We start from the raw sequence: 22,214 nt of genomic DNA, 5'->3' as shown, positions 1-22,214 counted from the left end.
CAGATTTTGAGTTTGTAATGTCTGGCCACACTTATTGGGTTGCCAGATCCCGAAATTAAATTTAAAAAATTTTTTAAATAAAACACTTGAAAAAGCAACCGGGAGAAAGTTCCAAAAATACATTTTGAAGTATTCCCAAATTTATCTTGAAATAAAATTGTAGTATTTAAGTAAAGAATTAAATCTTTATTTGTGTATTACATTTATTACAGATTTATGCAGATGCAAACTACTGCGTCTTCTTGTCCTCCTTGACCAGCTGCTCGTCCTTGAAGTGCAGGAACACGAACGAGAACACAAAGACACCAATCATCATGGAGAAGGCGCTGGTGTAATAGGGGAAAGCGCTGGGAATGAATCGCTCGTACTGTGTGTGCTCCAGTGGACGGACCGACACCTGCGTTGTGCTGTATAGGTGGGTGTAGCCCACACGATCGTAGTCCACCTTGAACTGGTAGACGCCATAGACATCTGGGATCTCAAATTTGGCCTGATAGGCACCAGACTTGATCTGCTTCAGATAGGTGCGCACGAAGGGATCAATGCGGACGAATTCCAGCTGGATATCGTTGGCCTTAAAGGCGCGCCACTCTCCGGCCACCAGCTCCTCGATGGCAATGGTATAGACCACGGGATCGGTAATGGTGTAGGCCTGCTCTGGGGGCAGGTTCTCGCCCTCCTTGTGATGCTGAACGGATCCCACGCGGAGGCGGCCGGTCTCTCCGAAAACCCACTGACTAATGGACTCGGCAACGGCGCGATTGCCCGCCTGCTTATGGAACACACCGCTCTGGGCGTACTGCACCGCGGTGGTGAAGCTCTCGTCGGCGAAGAAGTGCAGGGATCCGGAGAATACCACCCTGGCGTTGTTCCTTGCCTGCAGAGCGGCAATAAGCAGAGTGCCACGCCCCACGGCATGCGGATAATCCGTGACACTGGACTCGGGATTGTAGCTATAGGCACTGCTCTCCGCTGTTAGGAGCTTCAGCACCAGTGGGTTCTCCTTATCCGCTATTAGACCAGTGCCTCTGTACAGCAGAGGGGCGGCATCCGCCTGCCTGTTGGCCTTGCCAACAATAGTGTCCGCTTGAATAAGGTTCTTGGCCGAAGTGAGAATGGTGGTGTGCTCTCCCGAATCGGAGACATCATAGTGAAGATGGTCAATCACCGCAGCATTGTCCTCGTCCAGCTCAAAGCCGCACTCTGACGCAAATTCCCTGAGGGCGTCACCAGACTTCTCACTACCCGCCACCAAAACGTTGCCGCCATCGTCCACGAACTGAGCCAAACGATCCACGCTAATATCGCCGCCGAACTCCTCGACACTTGGGGCAAAGATAATCAGATTCTTGTACAGATACTCGCCGTATTTGGAAAGCAGAAGACTGGAGTCATCGGCCAGCTTGTAGGTCAGCTTAAATCCGCGATCTGGTGGAGCAAAACACAACTATTAAGTTCTCCCTGCCCTGGGCATACTTTTGTCCACGTCAGAGGTTAGCCGGCGTTTTTCCACCTACCTTGTAGCGACTTGAAGAAAAGGGAATGGGTCTCGCGTATGGCCAGGTTGTCCAGCAGTATAAGGGTGTTGGCATCTGTTTCGAGGACCGCTTGGCAGTGGGCAATAGCCAAGGCGGCAATTAGGAGCGCCTTCCACAGCATTTTAACAAATTTATCCGGCTTTTCGGAACACAAGTAGAGAAAACGACTGACACTTTAGTGTGACCGGAGTGGATACAACAATAATACCAAACTTGATATACCGATTGTAGGCCTTAAAATGACGGTCACACTGCCTCAAACAAACAAAAAATATAAACAAAATACTCCATTTAAAGTAAAAGTTAGGAAACAAGGGATCTGGCATGGACATCTTCGAGAACCTTTGCCGAACGTGCGGCAACGAGTGCCTGGACCTATTGAACATCTACGAGGTCAGCGTTAAGGCTCTGGATAAGACAGTGTTCGTTGCGGAGATGCTCTCCTCCTGCCTACCCACCGGCTTTCCGGCACTTCAGCCCACTGACGCGTATCCCAAGCTGATCTGTCGCATTTGCTTGAAGAAACTAACCCTGGTCTACGAGTTTAACCAGCAGTGGGTGGGTGCCCACAGCGAGTTCAATGTGGCGCTCAAATTTGAAGAGCGGCGAAAGCGCAGCCTGGCCAGCAAATCGCAGGACTTGAAGGTACCGGAGTTACTCAAACCCCGGGAAGTTCCTGAACTTCCCAGGATATCGCCCGAGGCTGGTGGGGGTGAGTGAATAAGGAAAGGTCAGGATTAGCCGATTAAGACTCTGTCCTTAATATAAAGCGAAATCCAGGTCAATGTTTAGTGCAAAAGGATTATAAGCCGCGCTCAAGGATTATAAAAACAAAACGTACACATGCCAGTGTGGTCGATAGTATCCTTCCTTTTCACTCTGCCCCAGAATCTTTCCACATGAAGAATTTCGCCTCCTGACTTGTAGCTATCTCTCTCTCTTTCAGAGGCAGTGTGTTAATTTTAAAAATAAATTTAAAATTTGAGGATCATTGACAGACCTTTTTTTTTTACTAATATTAACTACTCCGAGTAATTTTGAACTTTAGCTAGATTTAACATTGCCTTCAAAAGTTAATGTTACATTTTATCCACATTTTCTTCTTTACAGGTACTGTAACTTCTACCGAGGATGCCAAGCCCCATTTCAAGTGTACCAGCTGCGATGAATCCTTTCTCACGGAAAAGGCTTGGTGGTTTCATCGCAATTTCTCTCACAAGGGTCTCTAGCACGCAACAGAGACTTTAGGATAGTTAAGAAATATAACTCAGGAAAAAAGTTGAGTTAATTGTTTTACTTAGCTAATAGCATAAACAAAAAAGTAGTTAAGCTGAGAGGGAAACTGTCGTCTGGCTTTCCGGGGGAACTCCGCTTCTAGTCGTCCTCATCATCTCGCACTTTCTGGGCACGGGGATCGTCGTGGCGGAATACCACATATCCCAGCTTGTAGCGGCGGTTGTCCCCATCCTTGGCGTAGTAGTTGGCCACTCCAATGGTGGCCATCACGATGCCAGCGAGTGCCAGAGCCGATCCGCCGACAATGTCGGGAATCTCGTTCCAGGCGCGCTTCAGTAGCGACGTCGAGCCACGGGCGGCGGATGCGGACATTTTTGTAGGCTGCGGTATGGAATTACCGTGAATTTATATTTTTTAAATAGCGAATTATCGTATATTTACCAAAAAAGAGTTCGCTTTTTAGTTACACAACTGGAACAGCTGTTGCTGGAGATGGTGCCTTCTTGCGTTTGGCTATCGATAAGAATTATCGCTTTCCGTTGCCGGTGACAAGAAGATGGACTTCAAACTTGATTATAGAAAAACAGATTTTTATTTGGAATTTAAAGCTTTTTTATAATTTTTACTCTGATTTATTTACATAAATATTCTAATATGGATCTAACCAGTACTTTTTCAGGTTTTTACCCTGATTTATTATACAACGAAGACTTGATTCGGTTTATAATTTTATGCTCAAACACAAAGTTTAAGAATCCACGTTAAACTTTTTATTTTCCAATGAACTCCAATCAGTTCCTTGTATTGAAAATAAACAAATTCCCAAGAAGCAAAAACATCGGTGCATCGCTTCTCATTGAAAGCAATGATTTTATCGATAGTACGATAGATGTTTTTGCAGCTCTAGTCGACGCAGCTCTTAAGGTTCGTGTGCGCGACGAAAAAATATAAAATCGTAACGAGCAGAGAGAGGAGCGAAAAAACGTGTGAAAACTACATTAAAAAAAGGTACCGCCGTCGCCAAACTGTAGTAAACGCATCCAACTTAAAAGTTAACTCTGTGCCTACTGCGAAAATGTTTTCAAAGCCGGGGATAGACATTTAATGTTCTGGCATTTCAAGGACCTTTTTTGCTCAGCGCCTCCTGTCTGCTGATTTGTGTGTGGGTGTGTGTGCGTGCGACACTCCGTGTGAGCCCCCGGATGTGCCAGTGTGGGTGTGTGTCTCGCGTATGTGTTTTTTGACCACGACCACCTGGGCGGTAGTCAAGTGGAAATTTTGCGTTCAAGGACAACGGCAGTGGCGACCGTCCCCTCCCTCCACCCTATATGACAACTACACTCTTACACTTTTGAGGGTATTCTATCCCCTTTATGTTGGGGCCATAGGCGAGAGAGAGAGAGAGAGAGAGCGAGCAAGAGGGGGAGCCAAGGAGAGCCCACCGACGACAAGTTGTCTGGCCATCGCTTTGTACAGTTGAAATTGGTTTTAGAATTACTCCGCCCCCGCCCCCTGCTCCCCCAAAACTTAAACGAAAAAAGGACGTTTGAATGACCATTTGAAAGTTGTCCAATATACAATTAAGAAAAGGAATTAGATTTTCATTTGCCATGTGTATTTCATCGAAGTGTGTGCGGGTGTATGTCGTATTTTGTTCTTTTCTTTTTTGCCGCGATTGAGCGAGCTTGCGCACACCAATACCAACTTGCATTTGGCATATGCCGCCGCCACTCTCTCTCTCTCGGTCGCTCGCTCCCAATAGCCGGACCCCAGCAGTGCACTCTAAAATAACTGTTCGCGAGCGAGCAAGAGAAGCACACAGGCGTTAAAAAAAAAGTAAAAATAAAAGTATAGTACAGGAAAATAGTATCAGCTGCGGCGCAGATTTGACGAAAGTCGTTAGGGGACAATAATTGCAATTGTAACGAAATGGAGAATAAAAAAGACCAGCAGCCGTTCTAAATTCGGGTACCACGTGTGTCGCTGCGTTCAAGTGTGGGTGCGAGTGTGTGCGTGTGCAATTGTTTTTTGCAGCTGATTTGTGTGCGTGTGATGTGGACAACAACTACAAAAGTATGTATCTGTGTGTATAATCTAGAATCTAGATTTAATTTCGCCGCACACATCCGCTGACCGAAAAAATAACGATTTACTAAATTATTTAGTCCAAGTCCCAAACAAAAATGGGTTATTCAATTATTGTCGACTGGTCAAGGACTTTTGTGTGTGTTTTGGGTGTCCTTGCAAACGAGCTCCTTGCGGATAATCTAGCTGGGAAAAAGCTGAGGTGTCAGCCGCTTTAGATGCGCCTGCGTGCAAAACAAGTACAGTGACTGCTCGCAATAATAAATACCATTTCACTGCATGATCTCCAGACCTTTTCTAAGAAAATACAAATTTCTGGATAAATCTTTCTTCCTTGAAAATTCTTGTATATTGAGTTGGTATATATATATTTTTATTATCTATTAACCGGGAGTATTGTCTTTTTTTATGTTGAAATGTAAAATAGATATTCGAATTTAATGTACATAATATTCTTTTCATTTATTTATTAATTTATTTTTACTAAAAATTCAGTCAAGTTATTTTTTCAAATTTTAAACAGTGAAAAATGTTATCCTAAAAACATGAATGCAAGTAAATTCAGTTTCAGTGATTTAATGTAACGCGAATAAACATAAAATATGTGTTTACAGATAATGATTACCGTATGAATCCAATAAAACACTGATCCCTTAAATGAACCTAAAATGTTTTTTGTTTATTTTTTATCAGATTTATTGTTTTGAGCAAATTAAATTGGTTCACTACATTGAGTGGGCACTGTAAAATAAAAGACGTTAAACGAAATAAGTAAAGAGCTCAGCTGCTTGCTGTACATATGTATGTGTGTGCGAGCGTTAGTGTGAGTGGCGCATAGCTACACATAACCGTGAAAAACGTAACGTAAACGTAACTGGAGCTAGAATCCACCTTGAGAGGGATGGAGCTGGAACTGGAAAACGCCAAGCAAATAAATGCCAATGGGAAATCGTACGATCAGTCTGGTCAGTGGATTGATATAAACAAAAATACGATACGATACGATCTTGTAAGACACAACACAAAACCACATCCAAACCATTAATAAATTTCCTAAGAAATCTGTTCGCAACTGAAAAAGAAAAAGTAAACAGTTGAAATAAAATCCCTTCTGCCGGCTGAACAAATGCCAGTTACAGATTCTAGACTTCCTTCCCATTTCAGTTTGAAACCAGGTTAGTTTTCACTTGCAATTGGAGAAAATTGGTGTATGTACCTTATCGGAATATTTCAGTTTCTTTCAATAATTCCCAATTGGATGCATTGGAGTAAAAGATGTTAGTCTTAAAACTCTTGAAAATATAATCTATGTATTTACCATTTTCGAAATGGTTTTATACATAAATTAATCAAGCGATATCTTTGGAAAGGCTAGAATGTAAGCATTTTAAATTCATTATTCTGCTATGTACATTACATTACTGTTTTTATTTTTGTAAATAAGGGAAAGAAACAAATCTCAGATCAATGTAAATTGGCGTAACCCTTTCCTGTCCAATAGTACCTGTTAGCAATTAAAATCAAGATGAAGGAATGCAAACCCATGCTGCTACAGAAAACATTTCTAAGAGATATTGCTTGTTAAATCTCAAACATTTTTTTTTTTAAGGTTGCAAGGAGTTTCACTGGCATTTCCTTGAGCCCAGCGTCTTCCGGTACAAAGTTTACATATTAGAAATGTTTATTATTACATTTTGTTTCTCTTGTAAAATATAGCGGTTAAAGCTGCTCTTTCCAAATGAAAATTTCACTTCGGCGCACAAACACTTTCCCATACAGCCGAAAATCATGCAACAAACAATGCGTTAGCGCAAGTGGGTGTGTGTGTGTTTGTGTATGTATGCTGTTGCATAAGCCACAGGCGTAGTCGAAAGGGTATTGCATTCATTGATTTGTGTGCAAGGCTTTAAAGTGGAAGGGGGCTTAGGTTAAGCCAACTGAGAGAACGGGAGAAAGGAACTGCACCTCAAAATGCCATTTCGATTTGCACTGTTTTGCCTCCCACTACTTCCATTCATAGTTGCCTCTCAGTTCTCGCATTGCCTTTGCTCCGTTAGTCAGTTAAGTTAGTTACTTGTGAGCTCGTGTGTAGTGTGTGTAGGTGTGAAGTGTGTGTCGCGTTACACTCGGTTTTTGTTTTGATTATCGGGTTTCCTGTGGCCGTTTCGCAAGTAATTGTTTTTCTTTTTGGTTTCCGCTGTAATGGGCATTTTTGGCTAACTTACTTACCCTTTTTGCATCTTTTTCATAAATCTACTTTGGCTAACAAACGGATGAATTGAAGAGCGGCGCTATCGTCCAATTTCAAAATCGCCTTCTTCGTTAGTGTTACGTTGTCGTCGTCGTCTCGTTCGTCCTTTTTTCGCCTTCTTTCGTGCAACACCAACATCAGTAACGACATCAGAAGCAGCAGCAGCAGCAGCAACAAGAAGAGCAACAGCATCAGGATCATCACAACTCGCCATGCCATCATATGCAGATGCATTAAAATAACGCAAAACAACAAAATCAGCATAAAACACCAAAAACAAAGCAAAACAACAAAAGTATAAGGAGGCTCGCAAAAATGTTTACAAATTTGCATTAAGTTTTAAGTTAAAAAGGAAACGAAGGAGAAGTACTGCAACAAGGAGGAGTAAAAGGCAGCATCAATCGTGTGTTTATGTATGTGTGTCACAGAATATAATAGTTGTCCCTCTCGCGCCTACACCCGGTAATCTAGCCGCTCACGAAACCAAAGTCTCGCTCTCGCTCCCTGGACTTTCTAGGCTTTGCAACTTCATTTACTACGTGCGGAGAGACCTCGTGGCATGGCTCTCTTGGGAGAGCGGCAGGTCGTTAGGGAGCAGCAGCTGCAGAATCAACAACAGTAAATAGTTAAGCTAAAAGTATATGCAAAGGTGAGGAGAATTAGGTAAAGCAGAAGCTCAGAAGCCAAACAAAAAGGAATAAGCAGGATCCAATAGATAATAACAAATTAAATCGTAGGAGAGCCCTCAATAGAAAAGGTGAGTACTTTGCGAATAACATATCCCTCTTTGGTCCTATTTAATTTCATAGATCGAAATGTGGAGAATTTATAAATTAATTATAATTTTTCCCTCGATTCTAATCTAGTTTGTAGATCAATATTGATATTTAATAATTACATATTTTAATCTAATTTATCCAACGATCCATTTGTTTTTTAGTAGATCCTTTTACTTAGTCATAGGGCTATATACATATATATACTAACTTAAAACATTATTCATAATTTATAACTTATTATAAGAATATTAAAATAAATAAACCAATCTATATCTATATCCTTTGCAGCATCATGACCACTTTGGAGGAGCCTGTCAAGGCGGTGGTGGACACGGTGGATCCGTGTCCATCCATCAATAACAGCCTAAAGACCGTCCTCAGCGACGATGCCTCCAATTCGTCGGTGCTGGAGGACACCGATGCGAGCAACACGAGCAGTAGTTCCAGCACCAGCAGCTCATCCAGCAGCAGCTCTAGCTCCAGCTCTGGATCGTGTTCGGGCTCTGCTACGGACACGGACACTGGCAAGGGCAGCAGCGCTGTAGGCAGCCTTGATGTGACCAGTGTGAGCTCCTCGAGCATTGGATCAGCTGCCTCCATCACCTCATCGGTCACCGCAGCCGTCGGACCGCCTGTTATGGTAAACTCTAGCTCATTAACGGGCTTGGGATTGGGCCTTGGACTAGGCCTGGGACTGGTGGTGGATGTGGACAGTACTGGGAGCAGCCAGGAGCTGAGCAGCCACGGCGTTACCGAGCTGGACTCGCTGGAGGACTCGTGCAATGGCCTGATGATCAAGGACGGGGATAAGATGTGCAAGCTGTGCAGGTTAGTTGAGTTTTCAGATTCAAAATTTTTTTTTAGAGATTTTTTTTTTCGAGCTTTTGTTTATGATCTCCTCTTGGCCTTGTCTATTTGATAGTTCGCGCCTTGTGATGCCACGCATCCTGTCCTGCCTGCACGTCTTCTGCGAGGATTGCCTGCAGGCGGTGGTGTCCAAGGATTCAATGTCGGCCAGCTCGCCAACCAGCTGCTCCTCATCTTCGTTCGATGGCAGCGAGCATCAGGTTCATCGCCTGCATACGCCTCCGCTTCTCGAATGCCCCGTTTGCAAGCAGGTAACACCTCTGGGCCCAAAGGGCGTCCAGGGTCTGACCTGTGACTATATCGTGACCAATGTTTTGGATCTGTCCAACCTGGAGTCGGAGCACATTGCCTGCACGTCATGCAAGAGCAAGGAAGAGGCTATTTCGCGTTGCAACGACTGCGCCAACTTTCTGTGCAATGGCTGCGACAATGCCCACAAGTACATGCGCTGTTTCGAGAACCATCAGGTGGTCCGCATCGAGGACCTGCAGAAGAACGTCCACGACAAGCTGATTATACACAAGCCTGTGTGCTGCCTGCAGCATGTGAGCGAGAATCTCAAGTACTACTGCTTCACCTGCCAGGTGCCCACCTGCAACGATTGCCTGCTAAGCGAGCACAAGGGCAATGATCATCACTACGAAACTGCCACGGTGGCGGAGCAGGCGGTACGCGCCGATCTTGAGCATACACTGATCGAGGCCTTGAAGAAGGCCGATTACTGCAACGATGCCGGCGGCAATCTAAGCAGCGCTCTTACGGAACTACAATCGCAGCACGACACGGTGCGCCAGCAGATCGAGGATGCGTTCAAGAACTACAAGCGCATGCTGGAGACCATTAAGGAGGAAATGCTCGCCGAGCTGGGGCGCCTACACTCTGATAGCGAACTGAAGATCATGGATTTGATGCAGAGTCTGGAGAACAACATGGGCAAGCTACAGCAGGCGGCGCAATTCGGTCAGCGGGCCATTGACAAGGCCAATGCCGTAGAGTTTCTACTGCTGAAGCCGGTGATTGCGGCCCAGTGCTTTAATCTCATTGCACAGACGCCCAAGTATGATGTCACCTATCAGCTGCAGTTCCAGACCAAGCCGGAGAAGTTTGAGCAGTTTGCGCGGGAGATGTTTGGCAAGTTCCTAACGGACACGAGCGGTGGCTCCAGTAGCCCCAAGAAGCAATCGCTGAAGCAGCAGGAGCAACATCAGCAGCAGCAACATCAGCAGCAGCAGCAGCAGCAGCAGCAACATCAGCAGCAGCAGCAAGTTCAGCAGCAACAGCAGGTTCAGCAACAGCAGCTGCAACAGCAACAACAACAACAGCAGCAGCACAATGCAAACAATTTGATTGTTGGCCATCGGGGCAGCTCCTCTGTCCAAGGACGCCTCAGTTCGGCTGTATTTAGTCCCATTTCGCTGCCGTCTTCGCTGCAGAGTTCTTTCGACGGTGATACCAACTCAGTGATGACCAATTTCTCAATGATGGACTCGCCGCCGCAGCAATCGTCTCAACAGCAGCTGCCTTCTTCACAACAACAACAACAGCAGCAGCAGCAGTCTCAGCAGCAGGTAGTGCTGCATCAGCAGCAGCAGCAGAAACACCAGCAGCACCAACAGCAGCAACAACAGTTGCAGTTGCAGCAGCAACCACCAGCCCAGCAGGCGCTGCCCCAGCAGATGGGCCAGCTTGTGGTACCGCAGGGCATCGTCCAGCAGGCTGGACAACATGTCGGTCTCAATGCCGGTCCCAGTGCGAATCTGTCCATCAACAATGGACCACCGCCCAGCTTCAGCATGCTGGAGTACAATATTTCTCGGCTGGCGAGCCTAACTGAATCGATACCGGATACTCTCAGTGATGCTCTGGTCGTGGGTGGGGCTGGATCCGGTCCAGGACCGAGTGTTGTTGCCCAAGTGCCTGGTGGTTCGGCGGTGACTGGCAGTGCCGTTGTTGGTGCCCCACATCCGCATCAGCAACAGCAGCAGCAGCAACAACAGCAGCAGCAGCAGGCTGTGATGCCGGCATCAGGAGTGACGCAGCCGGCGCCGCCAATTACCCTGGCGGACATCCTATCCGGCGATCAGCGGGCGCTCAACAATCTCCAAGCGCTGGCCAAGCTGGGACTCAACAACAATGGTGAGTATTTAAATAAATTATTATTAATTTTGTCAACAAAATGCCCTTCGGCTTTGCTTTAGTTTGGTTTCCTTACGCTTTTGAGTTCTTTTTTCTTTCTTTGCTTCGGGCACAAAATGCAAAAACACGCTGTTACCGCTCCCAAACCACCTGAACCACCTGAACCCACTTAAATCCCACGCAACCCACACCCTCACACGCACACACACAAAACAGATGATCTTTTGTCGAGTGGAAGTTCATCGGGCATTGATTTTTTGCCAGATTTCTGCCTGCCACCGGCCACATCTCCCAACCTTCAGACCCTCAATCCAATTGTGGGCGGCGTGGAGGACATGGGCCTTAATAATTTCCATGCTGTGGCACCGCCGGGTACCACCAGTGTTGTTACCGGTCGCAACAAGGCCACGCCTATGCAGATTCGCTGCAAATTTGGTTCCCTGGGCACGGCCAAGGGTCAGTTTAATTCACCGCACGGCTTCTGTTTGGGCGTCGACGAGGAGATCATTGTGGCGGATACGAATAACCATCGCATCGAGGTCTTTGACAAAATGGGAGCCCTGAAGTTTCAGTTCGGTGTGGCTGGCAAGGAGGAGGGTCAGCTCTGGTATCCACGCAAGGTGGCCGTGATGCATAACAATGGCAAATTTGTGGTCTGCGATCGCGGCAATGAGCGCTCCCGAATGCAGATATTTTCCAAATGCGGACACTTTATGCGCAAGATAGCCATCAGGTGAGGCACTAATAACTATAATTATATTACATTAATTTATTATATAAAATAGTAAACACGAATTTAATTAATTTCTTTAAATGTTTTTATCATCAATAGATATATAGACATTGTTGCTGGACTGGCTGTCACCGCCAAGGGCCACATTGTGGCCGTGGACAGTGTCTCGCCCACGGTGTTTGTGATCTCCGAGGAGGGTGAACTGGTCCGCTGGTTCGACTGCAGCGACTATATGCGCGAGCCCTCCGACATAGCCATTCGAGGTGAGTCCTAAACGAACCCTTGCCTGTTCTCAGTTGAGCTAGTTTCTTACAGAGAGATAATTTTTTCTGTATACTTTTTTCAAATTTCCAGACAACGACTTCTATGTGTGCGACTTTAAAGGCCATTGCGTGGCCGTTTTTCAGGACGACGGCACATTCCTTTATCGCATTGGCAACGAGAAAGTCACCTGCTTTCCCAACGGCATCGATATATCCAATGCCGGGGATGTGCTTATTGGTGATTCTCATGGTAATCGCTTCCACGTGGCCTGCTATTCGCGGGAGGGCGCCCTCCAGTCGGAGTTTGAGTGTCCTCATGTAAAGGTCAGTGGCTGAAAAATATCAAACTCACAAATCATAAATGGAATCATTTATAAATAACCCCCCATTATATACTAAATGCATTTGTCACGCTATTTTTTTTTGGTTGTATTATGAAGTGAAATCTTGTATTATTTAAATAGGAAAAAAAAAACATAATTTTTAATGTCTAAAGTATTAAAAAAATTATGTACATTTGTACACAATTTGAAATTGTACCCCCTAACTTTAACTGTATTAATTTACTTCGAAAACTTATAGTTAATGATATTCAAATTTTTTCAACAAATAATTAAATAATATATAATAATATAATTCATGACAAAGACATTTTTTATATTTTTATTTTGCTTAAAAAGCAAAAAAAAAAGAGTCTTGTGAATCCCCTTGTGTATACATCGAATCTATAAAAATATTGCTTTTAAAATTAAATTCAAAATATCTTAAAGTTTGATAAATTGAAAATAAAAAATAAAAATTTTAAATTAATAGTTAATGAGATCAAATTTATTCAACAAATATTTCAATAATTTGTCTTATTTTTACCGATTTTTTAGAACATATTCAATTGAATTTAGATTTTACAAATTTATATAAATAAATATAATAATACACACACATTCCCGCTACATATTTATATTTAACTCTACAAATATTTTTTTTAAATATCATGTTTTTCGCAATTTTTTAAGTTTTTTTCTTTCTTTTTTTTGAGCTATAAGTTAACTAACCTTTAATTTGCAGGTTTCACGCTGCTGCGGCCTAAAAATCACATCCGAGGGCTATGTGGTAACGCTGGCCAAGAACAATCATCATGTTCTGGTTCTCAACACCCTCTATGTTCACTGATTGCAAATCAAGGCGCGCAACAATCGTCCATCAGTCGATATAGTCAAATACAACTACAAATACTCGTCGGGCAAGATATACGGCTGTCGACGTCAGCAGCAGCAACAGCAGCAGCAACAGCAAGCAAACAGCAGCATTGACATGAGCAACAATTTTCTGGCTAGAAAGCAGCAACAACAAGGACATCAACAAGAGTGCAACGAAGAGGACACCACCACCAACAGCAATTACAACAACAACAACAATAATAACAATTACAACAATAACAACAACAATTACAACAACCAACAGCTGCCGTCGTTAGCAACAGCACCGTCACGCGAGTGAATATAAATATATATATAAAAAAAAACAAATCAGGATATATAAAACAAAAATTCAGGAGCAACGTGTTTGACATCATGTTCAAGAAGCAACAACAGCAGCCATTTAAGACCATGCATATGTATATATATATTGGACGAAATATATGCATATGTGTGTGTGTATGCGCCCGACGATGAGCAAATATAAAAAGAGAAATCTCGAAACACCAAAAAAAATATATATATATAACAAAATAAAAGCTATAAAATAAATCCTTTAAAGCTGCATATAAAACAACAACTTTTGCCGTTTGTTAGACACACAGCAACTGTATAAATAACAACAACCAACAACCAACAAATGATAAAACAAACAAAATGCAACAAAATACTATTTTTGATCTCTAATTTAAAAACAAAATTAGCGCTACTAACAAACAAAAACAACAACAAATCCAAACAAAAAAAAATATTTTACTTACAAAAAAAAAACAACAACAAAATCGTGCAAAAAAGAGGAAATCAAGTTTTAATCATTTTTAAAAAATGTGTTTTTTCAAAAAACTATTTTTACATTGTTTTTCGATTTATTCGATTTTTATCATTACTATTATTATTATTATGATTATGATTATGCTTTTGTCACATCAAAATAACTAAAATTATGTTCTTGTTAAACAGACACATACATGTACACTAACACACACACACACACGTGCAAAACTTGTATACATGTTACTTATTATCTATATATTATCTATATAGAAGTATATATTGTTATATCGATCGATTAGCTTTTTTGTGCATACACCCTTCCAGAATCTTTTTTAAAAACAAAAGGAAACGCGCAGATATATATACATATATATATATATTTATATATATAAATATATATAGCAAAAATGTGCAACTTTTGTGCACAAAACCCACAAAAAATAAAATAATAAGATGAGAAGAAGGAAGCAAGAGTTAAGAAAATTGTTGAGGACGACGATGCGTCATACAGGCAATAATTAAATAGATGAATATCATGAAATCCACGTAGTTTATTTTGATTTCAAGAACTAAATTTAAACTAAAACCAAACCACTAACAAATAAACTGTTTAGGTTTTTCCTTACGCTGCTTAAATAAGGTGATATCTATTTATATATAAATATTTATATATAAATGTATGAAAAAAACAACTAATGAAAATGTATCTTAAAAATATGAGTGTGTGAAAATCCTATGACTATATGACTTTGCCATATAAACACATCAATTGACTTTCTTTGTGTGTGTGTGTGTGTGTGAGTGTGCAACCAAAAACAACAACATACAAATTAAACTGTAAGCTAAACAAACCAAACGAAATAAATGATAAATAACATGAAATATAACGACAGGCAAGCAAGCGAGAAAAGAAAACCAACAGAACAAAAACGTATCTGTTAAGTTCATATTTACATTGTTACACAAAACAAAACAAAACAAACGATATTCCTTTTTTTGCTTATATAAATATATATACAAATCAAGTGCAACACATGTGCATTGTATCCACACACGCAAACTAACAACAACAACAACAAAGCAAACACTCACGATTATTTACGGATATACATGCAACATTTCTTTCCCGTTGTAATACAATTATAAGGCTGGTTTTACTCCCAAGACATTATTATTTTACAAAACAAACAAAACAAAAAACAAAAAAAAAAAAAAAAACAAACACGTATATGTGTATATATAATGTATAATATTTTACGATTATGATTTACCTTTTTGTTGACAAGCAAAAATATCTTTATTATATACAATCTAAACGTTTTTCAAACTTGCGTCAACTTGATACATATATCATGATTAAGAGCAAATGGCAATTTATTTAGCGAAGAAGAAACTTATTTTTTATAGGCTGTAACCACATTTATTATACATCAACATCAACAACTAAAAACAACACAACAACAAACACGCAATCACTAAACATAAAACTAATTAAATCATACAACGAAGTGAACTTTTAAATTCTTACAAAAAGAAGAATATGTTTTAAACTGAATTTAATGTTAATTCCTCTTCCTCGCGTTTTGTGTTTCATTATTATTATTATTATTACGTGGAAGTAGAAGCGAAAGAGACGAAAACTGTTTTGTAATCTTGTCATTTTTATATAAGTTATATAAATGTTAAGTTGTTCTAAAAAAAAAAAAAACAAAATACTACAAGACGAATATACATACTAATAATTACGTTTTAAATTGTAGCAATCAAGGATTACAAGCTGTCATACTTATAACTATTATTATGTTTATTGTTTAGTTTTTACGTTTGTTACACACGTGTGAGGCTCTACACAAAAACCTATAGTGAAACGCTTCTGTTTATGTTTATTATGCCACTGAAATTATGTAACCTAACATCTAATATATAATTAATGGATTATGTATTTATGTTGGAGAAAGAGAGGCCGCGGAGAGTGGAGAGCGGGGGCAAAGAAATGCAATTTTTGTGAAACAATTTGGCTGTTGAAATATATAGTTTTGTAATTTTAATTACGTTTCCTTATTCTTTTTGGTCGTTAAGCTAGGCGCCCCCTCTCAACCGAATCCCAAAATAATTGTTGAACAACTATGTTTTTTATTGAATTTAATTTTAGCCTTTGGTTTCCATTGCCCTGTCTATATTTCTATTTTTGTCGCTGCATTAACTACGAAAGTATTAAGAGGAAACATACATATAATATATATTTTACAAGTCGATGGAGAAAACTCAAATGCAAAATATACCAAAATATTTGTTTTTAATTCCTTCCCCCCACCCGCCAAGTCGTATTTTTATACATTTTTATTTGTCATTTTCAGCGTTGACTCTTTGTGTTTTTTTTTTTTGTAAGGAAATAATAATAACGTTAAGAAATTGAATTTTACATTTCATTCTAGTTTTTATGTGTATAGGCCTTCAAATGAAATTGTAATTCCACACGCTTTTATTTTACAAAAAACAAAAACAAGACGACAAACAAAGTGAAAGAAACTACATGCATATATGTTATACCCAATTTTGAGTTTCGATTTGATTTCTAAAATCGATTATTGCTTTAAACAAAAATTGTAAATTTTATTTTTTAAGTTGTAAGACGAAACATGATATTAAGTGAAAACAAAACAAACAAACTTCCAAACACCAAATACACACACACACACACACACACACACACACACACACACACACACACACACACACACAAAAACATTAACAAAATACCCAAAAACAAATTTATTTCTTATGTCATACAAATTTTGATGTGAAAACAAAAACCAAAAATAAACAAAAATGTGCTTAAGTTTAAATCAAATTTACAATTTAGTTGAGATTATGACGATGCAACTATAGCGACTATAGGATTTCTAGCGAAAATATATATATTATATATTGTGTATTATGCATAATAATTACGTACGATTAGCGAATGGCCCAAGTAACGGGGGGGCGTTGAAGCAGTGGGCGTGGCCAAATTGACAAACTGCTAACTAGCCGAGAACCCAAGAAATAAACAAGCAACAAAGTTACATCCAACAAACACAAGTGAGTGAAACGAATGTAAATTAATATGGGACAAAAAATTAAAATTAATACGAGAAGATGGAGAAATCAAACAAATAACGATAGCGAGAACGAGAACAAACTGACGAGAAATACGAACGAGAACTAGTAAGATGAGAACAAAACCAATAACGATAGCGAGTTCGGGAACGAGAACGAGAACAAACTGACTAGAAATACGAACGAGAACTAGTCAGATGAGAATAAAACGGACAACGATAGCGAGATCAGGAACGAGAGCCAGTATGAGAACGAGAAAAAACTGACGATAAATAGACCAAAACATCATCCGCCCACCTTCTCCGCCCCTTGCCACCCACTGCGCTTTAATTTTTAAAGGCCATTCAACGCCTGCTAAAGAGCAATAAAAGAAAGAATTGTATAATGTGACGAAAGTGCTTTCACTTTCCACTTTCCCCGCCCCCCCCCATCATATTCTAGTATACAATATACCACTTCTATCCGTGTTATCTATGGTTTTTACTTAACTCTTTAACTTCTAACTCAGCAAATCGGTCGAGGCAAAGAATTGTTTACAACTAATTAGAAAATATTTAATTATACACGCCACGCGCACACACACACACAAGACAGGCAGACAGACGGACAGGCCCTGCAGTACCAGAATTTCTTAAGGAAAATTTCCCGTCAGATTTCCGAAAAAAATTCTATTTCACGAAGTTATTCCTAGTGAAATTCCGATGAATTCCGGCTGAATTTATTTCGAAATTCCGTTAGGGTTTTGAAATTAGGAATGTTCTGGAGGTATTCATCGAGAATTCCCAGGGAACTTTCTAGGGAATACCACAGAATTCAGGATCTGAATAAATTCCCTCGAAAATCCTCGGGAATTCCTGATGATTTCCTGAGGTTTGGTACTGAACGGGACAGACAGCAATGATGTATACAAACACATGTTTCTCAATCACTTGATTCCTACTCTACACATATATATATACATATATTATTAAAATACTATATAGATATAGACGACGAATTGGCAAAGATCTAATTAAGAGAAAGTCAACAACACGAAGAAACCCATTTATTAAAGAGATGCTGCCAAAGATTTTTTATATGTACAATTGTATGTGAAAAATTCGGGGGAAGATGAAAGAGAGATGAAAGAGCCATTTATTTATTAACTATTAAATATTGCAAACTTCTTATTTGTACGATTTCGATTATCATTTCATTTCGTATTTTGTTAATTTTATTTTGTGGAATAAACGATGATATTTTTGAGACTTTTGCTCAAAGTGAATGAAACAGAAATTAGGCGCAGCGCTCTAAAACTAACTAATTAATAAAACTAAACGATGCTAAATATATATATATATATATATATGCATATATGATAACCTCAAATGGGGCGCGAAAGAAGTATTTGAATTTGTTGAATTGAATTTGTTCCTCGATGCGACGAAACACACAAATTTCTTGTTGAAATTTCAAAGCGGATATTGAACATACATATACCATATACATATTGACCGTGAAGATATATATATATATATAGCAAATACGAGTATATGTTTACATTTAGCCACTAAGAAATACTCGGGTAGGATTTCAGTTTCTGTTTTTTATTTTTTTTTTTCGGGCTCAGGCAATCAGTCAAGAATTTCGGTTACTACTACTAAGCAACAACTCACAAAAGACAGGCCTCTCTTGCTCCAAAAAAACAAAAAACAAAAAAATATATAAAAACAAAATACACACCACCAACTGTCAGTCACCACCCTTTCCATGCGTCTTTTGTATCATATTTGCATTTAGTTAAATTTTAAAACATAGAGAGAAGTGAAACCCAAACACAACAACCGCTTTATACATCAAATTATTTTAATATAAATGTATAGAAAAGCATATATATCTATATATATATACAAGCAGTCATATACAAACAACAAAAAAATATATATATATATATATATATATATATTATGTATTTTATTTAAAGCGAATACACTTTTACGCGGAGTCTCCATGAATTAATTACCATGAAGAAACATCAACCTATATATATTGATTGATATATATATATATATACATATAAATAGAAGACAGTCCCCGAGTAAAAGGCCTACATACATATAACTAGGAGACGAGGAAACTAAAACAAAAACAAATTTACTAAATTATATATACATGCCTACATATACTTACATATATGTAAAACAATAATTATATAAACAAAGCAAAAGGAAACCCAAACAGAAATACAATTTAGTGTACGTCAATTTTTTGATGATATTTTTCGCCTTATTATAGACAAGCAAAACAAAAAACAAAACAACAAAAAAACAATGATGGAATTAACCATCATTCAAAGAAAAGTTGGAAAGTTTACGATTTGATTATATGTAGTTTTTCCGGCTTCCAGTAGGAAAAACACACAGAGAACGAACGACGTTTTTGTAATTTATTTGCCGACTTAGGGAGATCGAGATCATAACGAAAACAAAAACAAGAAAGAAAACATTAAACGACAAGCAATCAATTACCAAAAGAAAATGAAAAACAAAATAAACTATAATTATATATTATATTATATTATATTATATTAGATTAGATTATATATAGAAGATCATTATTAAGCATTAAGCGATGGAAACTGAACGCAGAAAGGGCAGGCAACCACAAATATGTAATCAAAAGCAAATTTACAAGACACAACACAACACAACACAACACAAGACAAAAAGAACAAACTAATGAAAAATAAAAACCAATAAAAACACATTATCAAAAACTCAAACTCAAAGCAAGCAAATCAATTAAGCAAACAACCAAGAGAAGCTACGATAAGTTGAAAAACAAACTAAAATACAATACAAAATAAAAACAAGAGACAACACCAAGAAGAAAGTGTGCATTGCAATTTGTCATGTGAAAAAACATTCTAAAGTTAACTAAGGAAACTGAAAACTAAAAACTAAAAACTAAAAAAACGAAACTCAATTCCCTCTTTCCCCCCTAAAAATGTATAAACAAATCGGCTAAACATTTGATTTTTGCCTAACTATAAAGTAAAAGTTCCTCGAGAGTCATCAGTTGGTAGTATTTTTGTTTTCGTTTTAATTGAATTATTTGTAACATTTAGTTTAAACTCATGAAACGAACGAATAATGCGTTGAACAATATATTGTTGATAATATTGAGTTGTGTTTTAAGCTTACTTATAATATATATATTAATACGATATAGGTAAACATAATACTACAAATAACCAGGGATTGATGCCTATTTATTTTATTTATCTTTTGTTTTTGTTTGAAAATATATACACACCATTTTGAATCGAAATTATAAATGTCTCTTTATTTTATTATTATTATTATTTGTTTCGGGGTGGCGAGAACTCAGTTAAATTTTTAAAAATATATACTATATTGCCTCAACCTCTTTGTTCAGATATTGCATTTAAGTCAACGACCATTTAATGCTTTTCGCTTGATCTTAATATTTAGGAAATACTTGTGTAGAAAGAAACCTATTTGAGAGGCTAACAATTACAAAAAAAAAGAAAAAAAAAAAGAAAAGAGAACTAAGAAAAACTCCCTCGACGAGTTGTTGTGTTAAATTTGCGTACATATCACTGGGAATTATTTACACTATGCTACTAAAACAGAGAACAAAATAATGAATAAGTATAACAAAATGAAGGAAAACATTTTTTTTAGCATAATGTTTACACTATTTATACACCATATAGGGATTGGTTTTTCGATTTGGTTTTACACCTCTGGTTTTCCTCGATTGATTGATTGATTGATTGTTGCTCACATCATTTTTTTGTCAGTGTATGTTTGTGGGGAGTAGACGCAGTGTGAGTAGTGTGTTTTTTGGAGCATATATCCATGCGAATATGGTCTTATTATCGAGAAAACCACATTAGCAACTAATAACTATAGTGCCATAATTCATGATGATAAATAAATCAAGTAAAAATCGTTTATTGATGTGCTGTACGATTAAGTGAGTCCTTTTTTGACAACCAACAACAAATTTATATATATATATATATGTATATATATACATATATAGATATATTATATACTAGTTTATAGCGAACCAAAAACCAACATAGATACAAAACCAAAATACAATATTGAAGAAAATCGATGAAAATTGATCAAGTTGTATCGAAAATATGGGGAAATGGGAATAAAAGTTTTTCGTGCTTGCGAGGGCAGAGTTTAAAGTTTAAAATGAAATGGGTAACTTATGAAAACAGAAGCAATTAGAAAGCTTTTATTTTTCTAGAATTTTAAACGAAAACCTAAAAACCTAATAAGACCTAAAACCAAAATACAACAACAACAACAGCAACACCAACTTCCTAATTTCTCTCAGTGTAAACCGAAAGCAACAAATACGATTAATACAACAAACTCAAACACAACAAGTAAAGCAACAGCAACAACAATTGGGATTGAATGTCAATATACAGTATAGTATTGGAACATTCGATTTAAAAAAAAAAAACTATAGAGCAATAATTGCATAGCAGGTAATGATGCCGACAAAAAAAAACAAACAAACAAACAAAGAACTATTTCCAAAACACACCAAATTTGTCTCTGGGGTTGTTAAAAAAAAAGAAAAAATATTCAATGAAAACAAACATTTTTATGTGTAGCAGATATTAAATGAAAACAAAATTTACACAACTAAACAACACAATTATACATAATTGTATATTATAATAACAAAATATATATATATACATATATGTATATTCGACTTAAGATGTGACCAAAAAAAACAAAAAACCAATAGAAACCAAACAACATTTTGCGCGCCTTGGCAAATTTTTAAGTAAATCTACTATATACAAAAAAACAAAAAATATACAAAAAAAAAAAAAAAATGTAGAGGTCAGGAAATCCAGTTTGGAGCGAGCTACACTGCAATACATTTTTGAGACACCTTCACACACACACACAGACAATTGAAAGTAATTTAGACAACGATGTTTTGCATAGAGATCCAATATGGAAGATCTAGGATACGTACGCATTGATTATCCTTAAAAACAAACTCAAAGACATTTCAAGCAAAAAAGCAAAGTAAACGTAATGAAAACCAAACCCAATAAGATACGAACAAATTCCCTGTGTTGTCAAATGGCTTTAAATATGAAAACCAATACTAATAATAATAATTATAATAATAATACCGATAATGTAAAACCAATATACGATTTGTCATTAGCACTAGCGATACGTACAATATAAAGGCGGATATTTTG

The 22,214-nt window shown here is 38.3% G+C and overlaps 4 protein-coding genes across 7 annotated transcripts; 2 read left to right on the top strand and 2 right to left on the bottom strand.

Annotated features, from left to right (window-relative positions):
• Positions 1-165: 165 nt before the first annotated feature.
• On the bottom strand, positions 166-1,728 carry Ost48 (dolichyl-diphosphooligosaccharide--protein glycosyltransferase non-catalytic subunit Ost48). The gene is made up of 2 exons (XM_017162614.2): positions 1,518-1,728; positions 166-1,428 (listed from the first exon to the last, which is right to left on the bottom strand). The coding sequence occupies exons 1-2, from the start codon at positions 1,657-1,659 to the stop codon at positions 230-232; spliced, it is 1,341 nt and encodes a 446-aa protein (XP_017018103.1). The 5' UTR covers positions 1,660-1,728; the 3' UTR covers positions 166-229.
• A 12-nt stretch (positions 1,729-1,740) lies between these two features.
• Dlip1 (Dorsal interacting protein 1) lies at positions 1,741-2,819 on the top strand. 3 transcript variants are annotated; one of them, XM_017162615.2, is made up of 2 exons: positions 1,741-2,250; positions 2,649-2,819. In XM_017162615.2, exons 1-2 carry the CDS (start codon positions 1,863-1,865, stop codon positions 2,765-2,767), a joined length of 507 nt encoding a protein of 168 aa, XP_017018104.1. In that variant the 5' UTR covers positions 1,741-1,862; the 3' UTR covers positions 2,768-2,819. The 3 variants fall into 3 exon arrangements, with proteins under 3 accessions (XP_017018104.1, XP_017018106.1, XP_017018105.1); XM_017162617.3 differs by having other exon boundaries at positions 1,741-2,183; positions 2,649-2,786; XM_017162616.3 differs by lacking the exon at positions 2,649-2,819 and adding an exon at positions 2,309-2,507.
• Positions 2,818-3,458, bottom strand: NdufA3 (NADH:ubiquinone oxidoreductase subunit A3). The gene is made up of 2 exons (XM_017162618.3): positions 3,216-3,458; positions 2,818-3,155 (listed from the first exon to the last, which is right to left on the bottom strand). Exon 2 carries the CDS (start codon positions 3,144-3,146, stop codon positions 2,913-2,915), a length of 234 nt encoding a protein of 77 aa, XP_017018107.1. The 5' UTR covers positions 3,147-3,155; positions 3,216-3,458; the 3' UTR covers positions 2,818-2,912.
• Positions 3,459-6,897: 3,439 nt separating this feature from the next.
• On the top strand, positions 6,898-16,171 carry mei-P26 (meiotic P26). 2 transcript variants are annotated; one of them, XM_070287949.1, is made up of 8 exons: positions 6,898-7,030; positions 7,144-7,867; positions 8,178-8,717; positions 8,812-10,892; positions 11,157-11,625; positions 11,725-11,888; positions 11,980-12,212; positions 12,954-16,171. In XM_070287949.1, exons 3-8 carry the CDS (start codon positions 8,182-8,184, stop codon positions 13,056-13,058), a joined length of 3,588 nt encoding a protein of 1,195 aa, XP_070144050.1. In that variant the 5' UTR covers positions 6,898-7,030; positions 7,144-7,867; positions 8,178-8,181; the 3' UTR covers positions 13,059-16,171. The 2 variants fall into 2 exon arrangements, with proteins under 2 accessions (XP_070144050.1, XP_017018099.1); XM_017162610.3 differs by having other exon boundaries at positions 11,109-11,625.
• The last annotated feature ends 6,043 nt before the right edge of the window (positions 16,172-22,214 follow it).

The sequence above is a fragment of the Drosophila kikkawai genome, chromosome X (genome assembly GCF_030179895.1).
Source record: "Drosophila kikkawai strain 14028-0561.14 chromosome X, DkikHiC1v2, whole genome shotgun sequence".
Classification (NCBI taxonomy): domain Eukaryota; kingdom Metazoa; phylum Arthropoda; class Insecta; order Diptera; family Drosophilidae; genus Drosophila; species Drosophila kikkawai.
This window is presented reverse-complemented; position numbering and strand designations above follow the sequence as displayed.

Bases quoted from the DNA above. Each gene is read 5' to 3' on its own strand.
- Ost48 (XM_017162614.2), bottom strand. From the start codon at position 1,659: ATGCTGTGGAAGGCGCTCCTAATTGCCGCCTTGGCTATTGCCCACTGC. The intron at 1,429-1,517 runs GTAGGTGGAAAA...TTGCTCCACCAG, and splicing joins TTTCTTCAAGTCGCTACAAG to ATCGCGGATTTAAGCTGACC.
- Dlip1 (XM_017162615.2), top strand. From the start codon at position 1,863: ATGGACATCTTCGAGAACCTTTGCCGAACGTGCGGCAACGAGTGCCTG. The intron at 2,251-2,648 runs GTGAGTGAATAA...TCTTCTTTACAG, and splicing joins ATCGCCCGAGGCTGGTGGGG to GTACTGTAACTTCTACCGAG.
- NdufA3 (XM_017162618.3), bottom strand. From the start codon at position 3,146: ATGTCCGCATCCGCCGCCCGTGGCTCGACGTCGCTACTGAAGCGCGCC.
- mei-P26 (XM_017162610.3), top strand. From the start codon at position 8,182: ATGACCACTTTGGAGGAGCCTGTCAAGGCGGTGGTGGACACGGTGGAT. The intron at 8,718-8,811 runs GTTAGTTGAGTT...TCTATTTGATAG, and splicing joins AAGATGTGCAAGCTGTGCAG to TTCGCGCCTTGTGATGCCAC. The intron at 11,889-11,979 runs GTGAGTCCTAAA...TCAAATTTCCAG, and splicing joins CTCCGACATAGCCATTCGAG to ACAACGACTTCTATGTGTGC.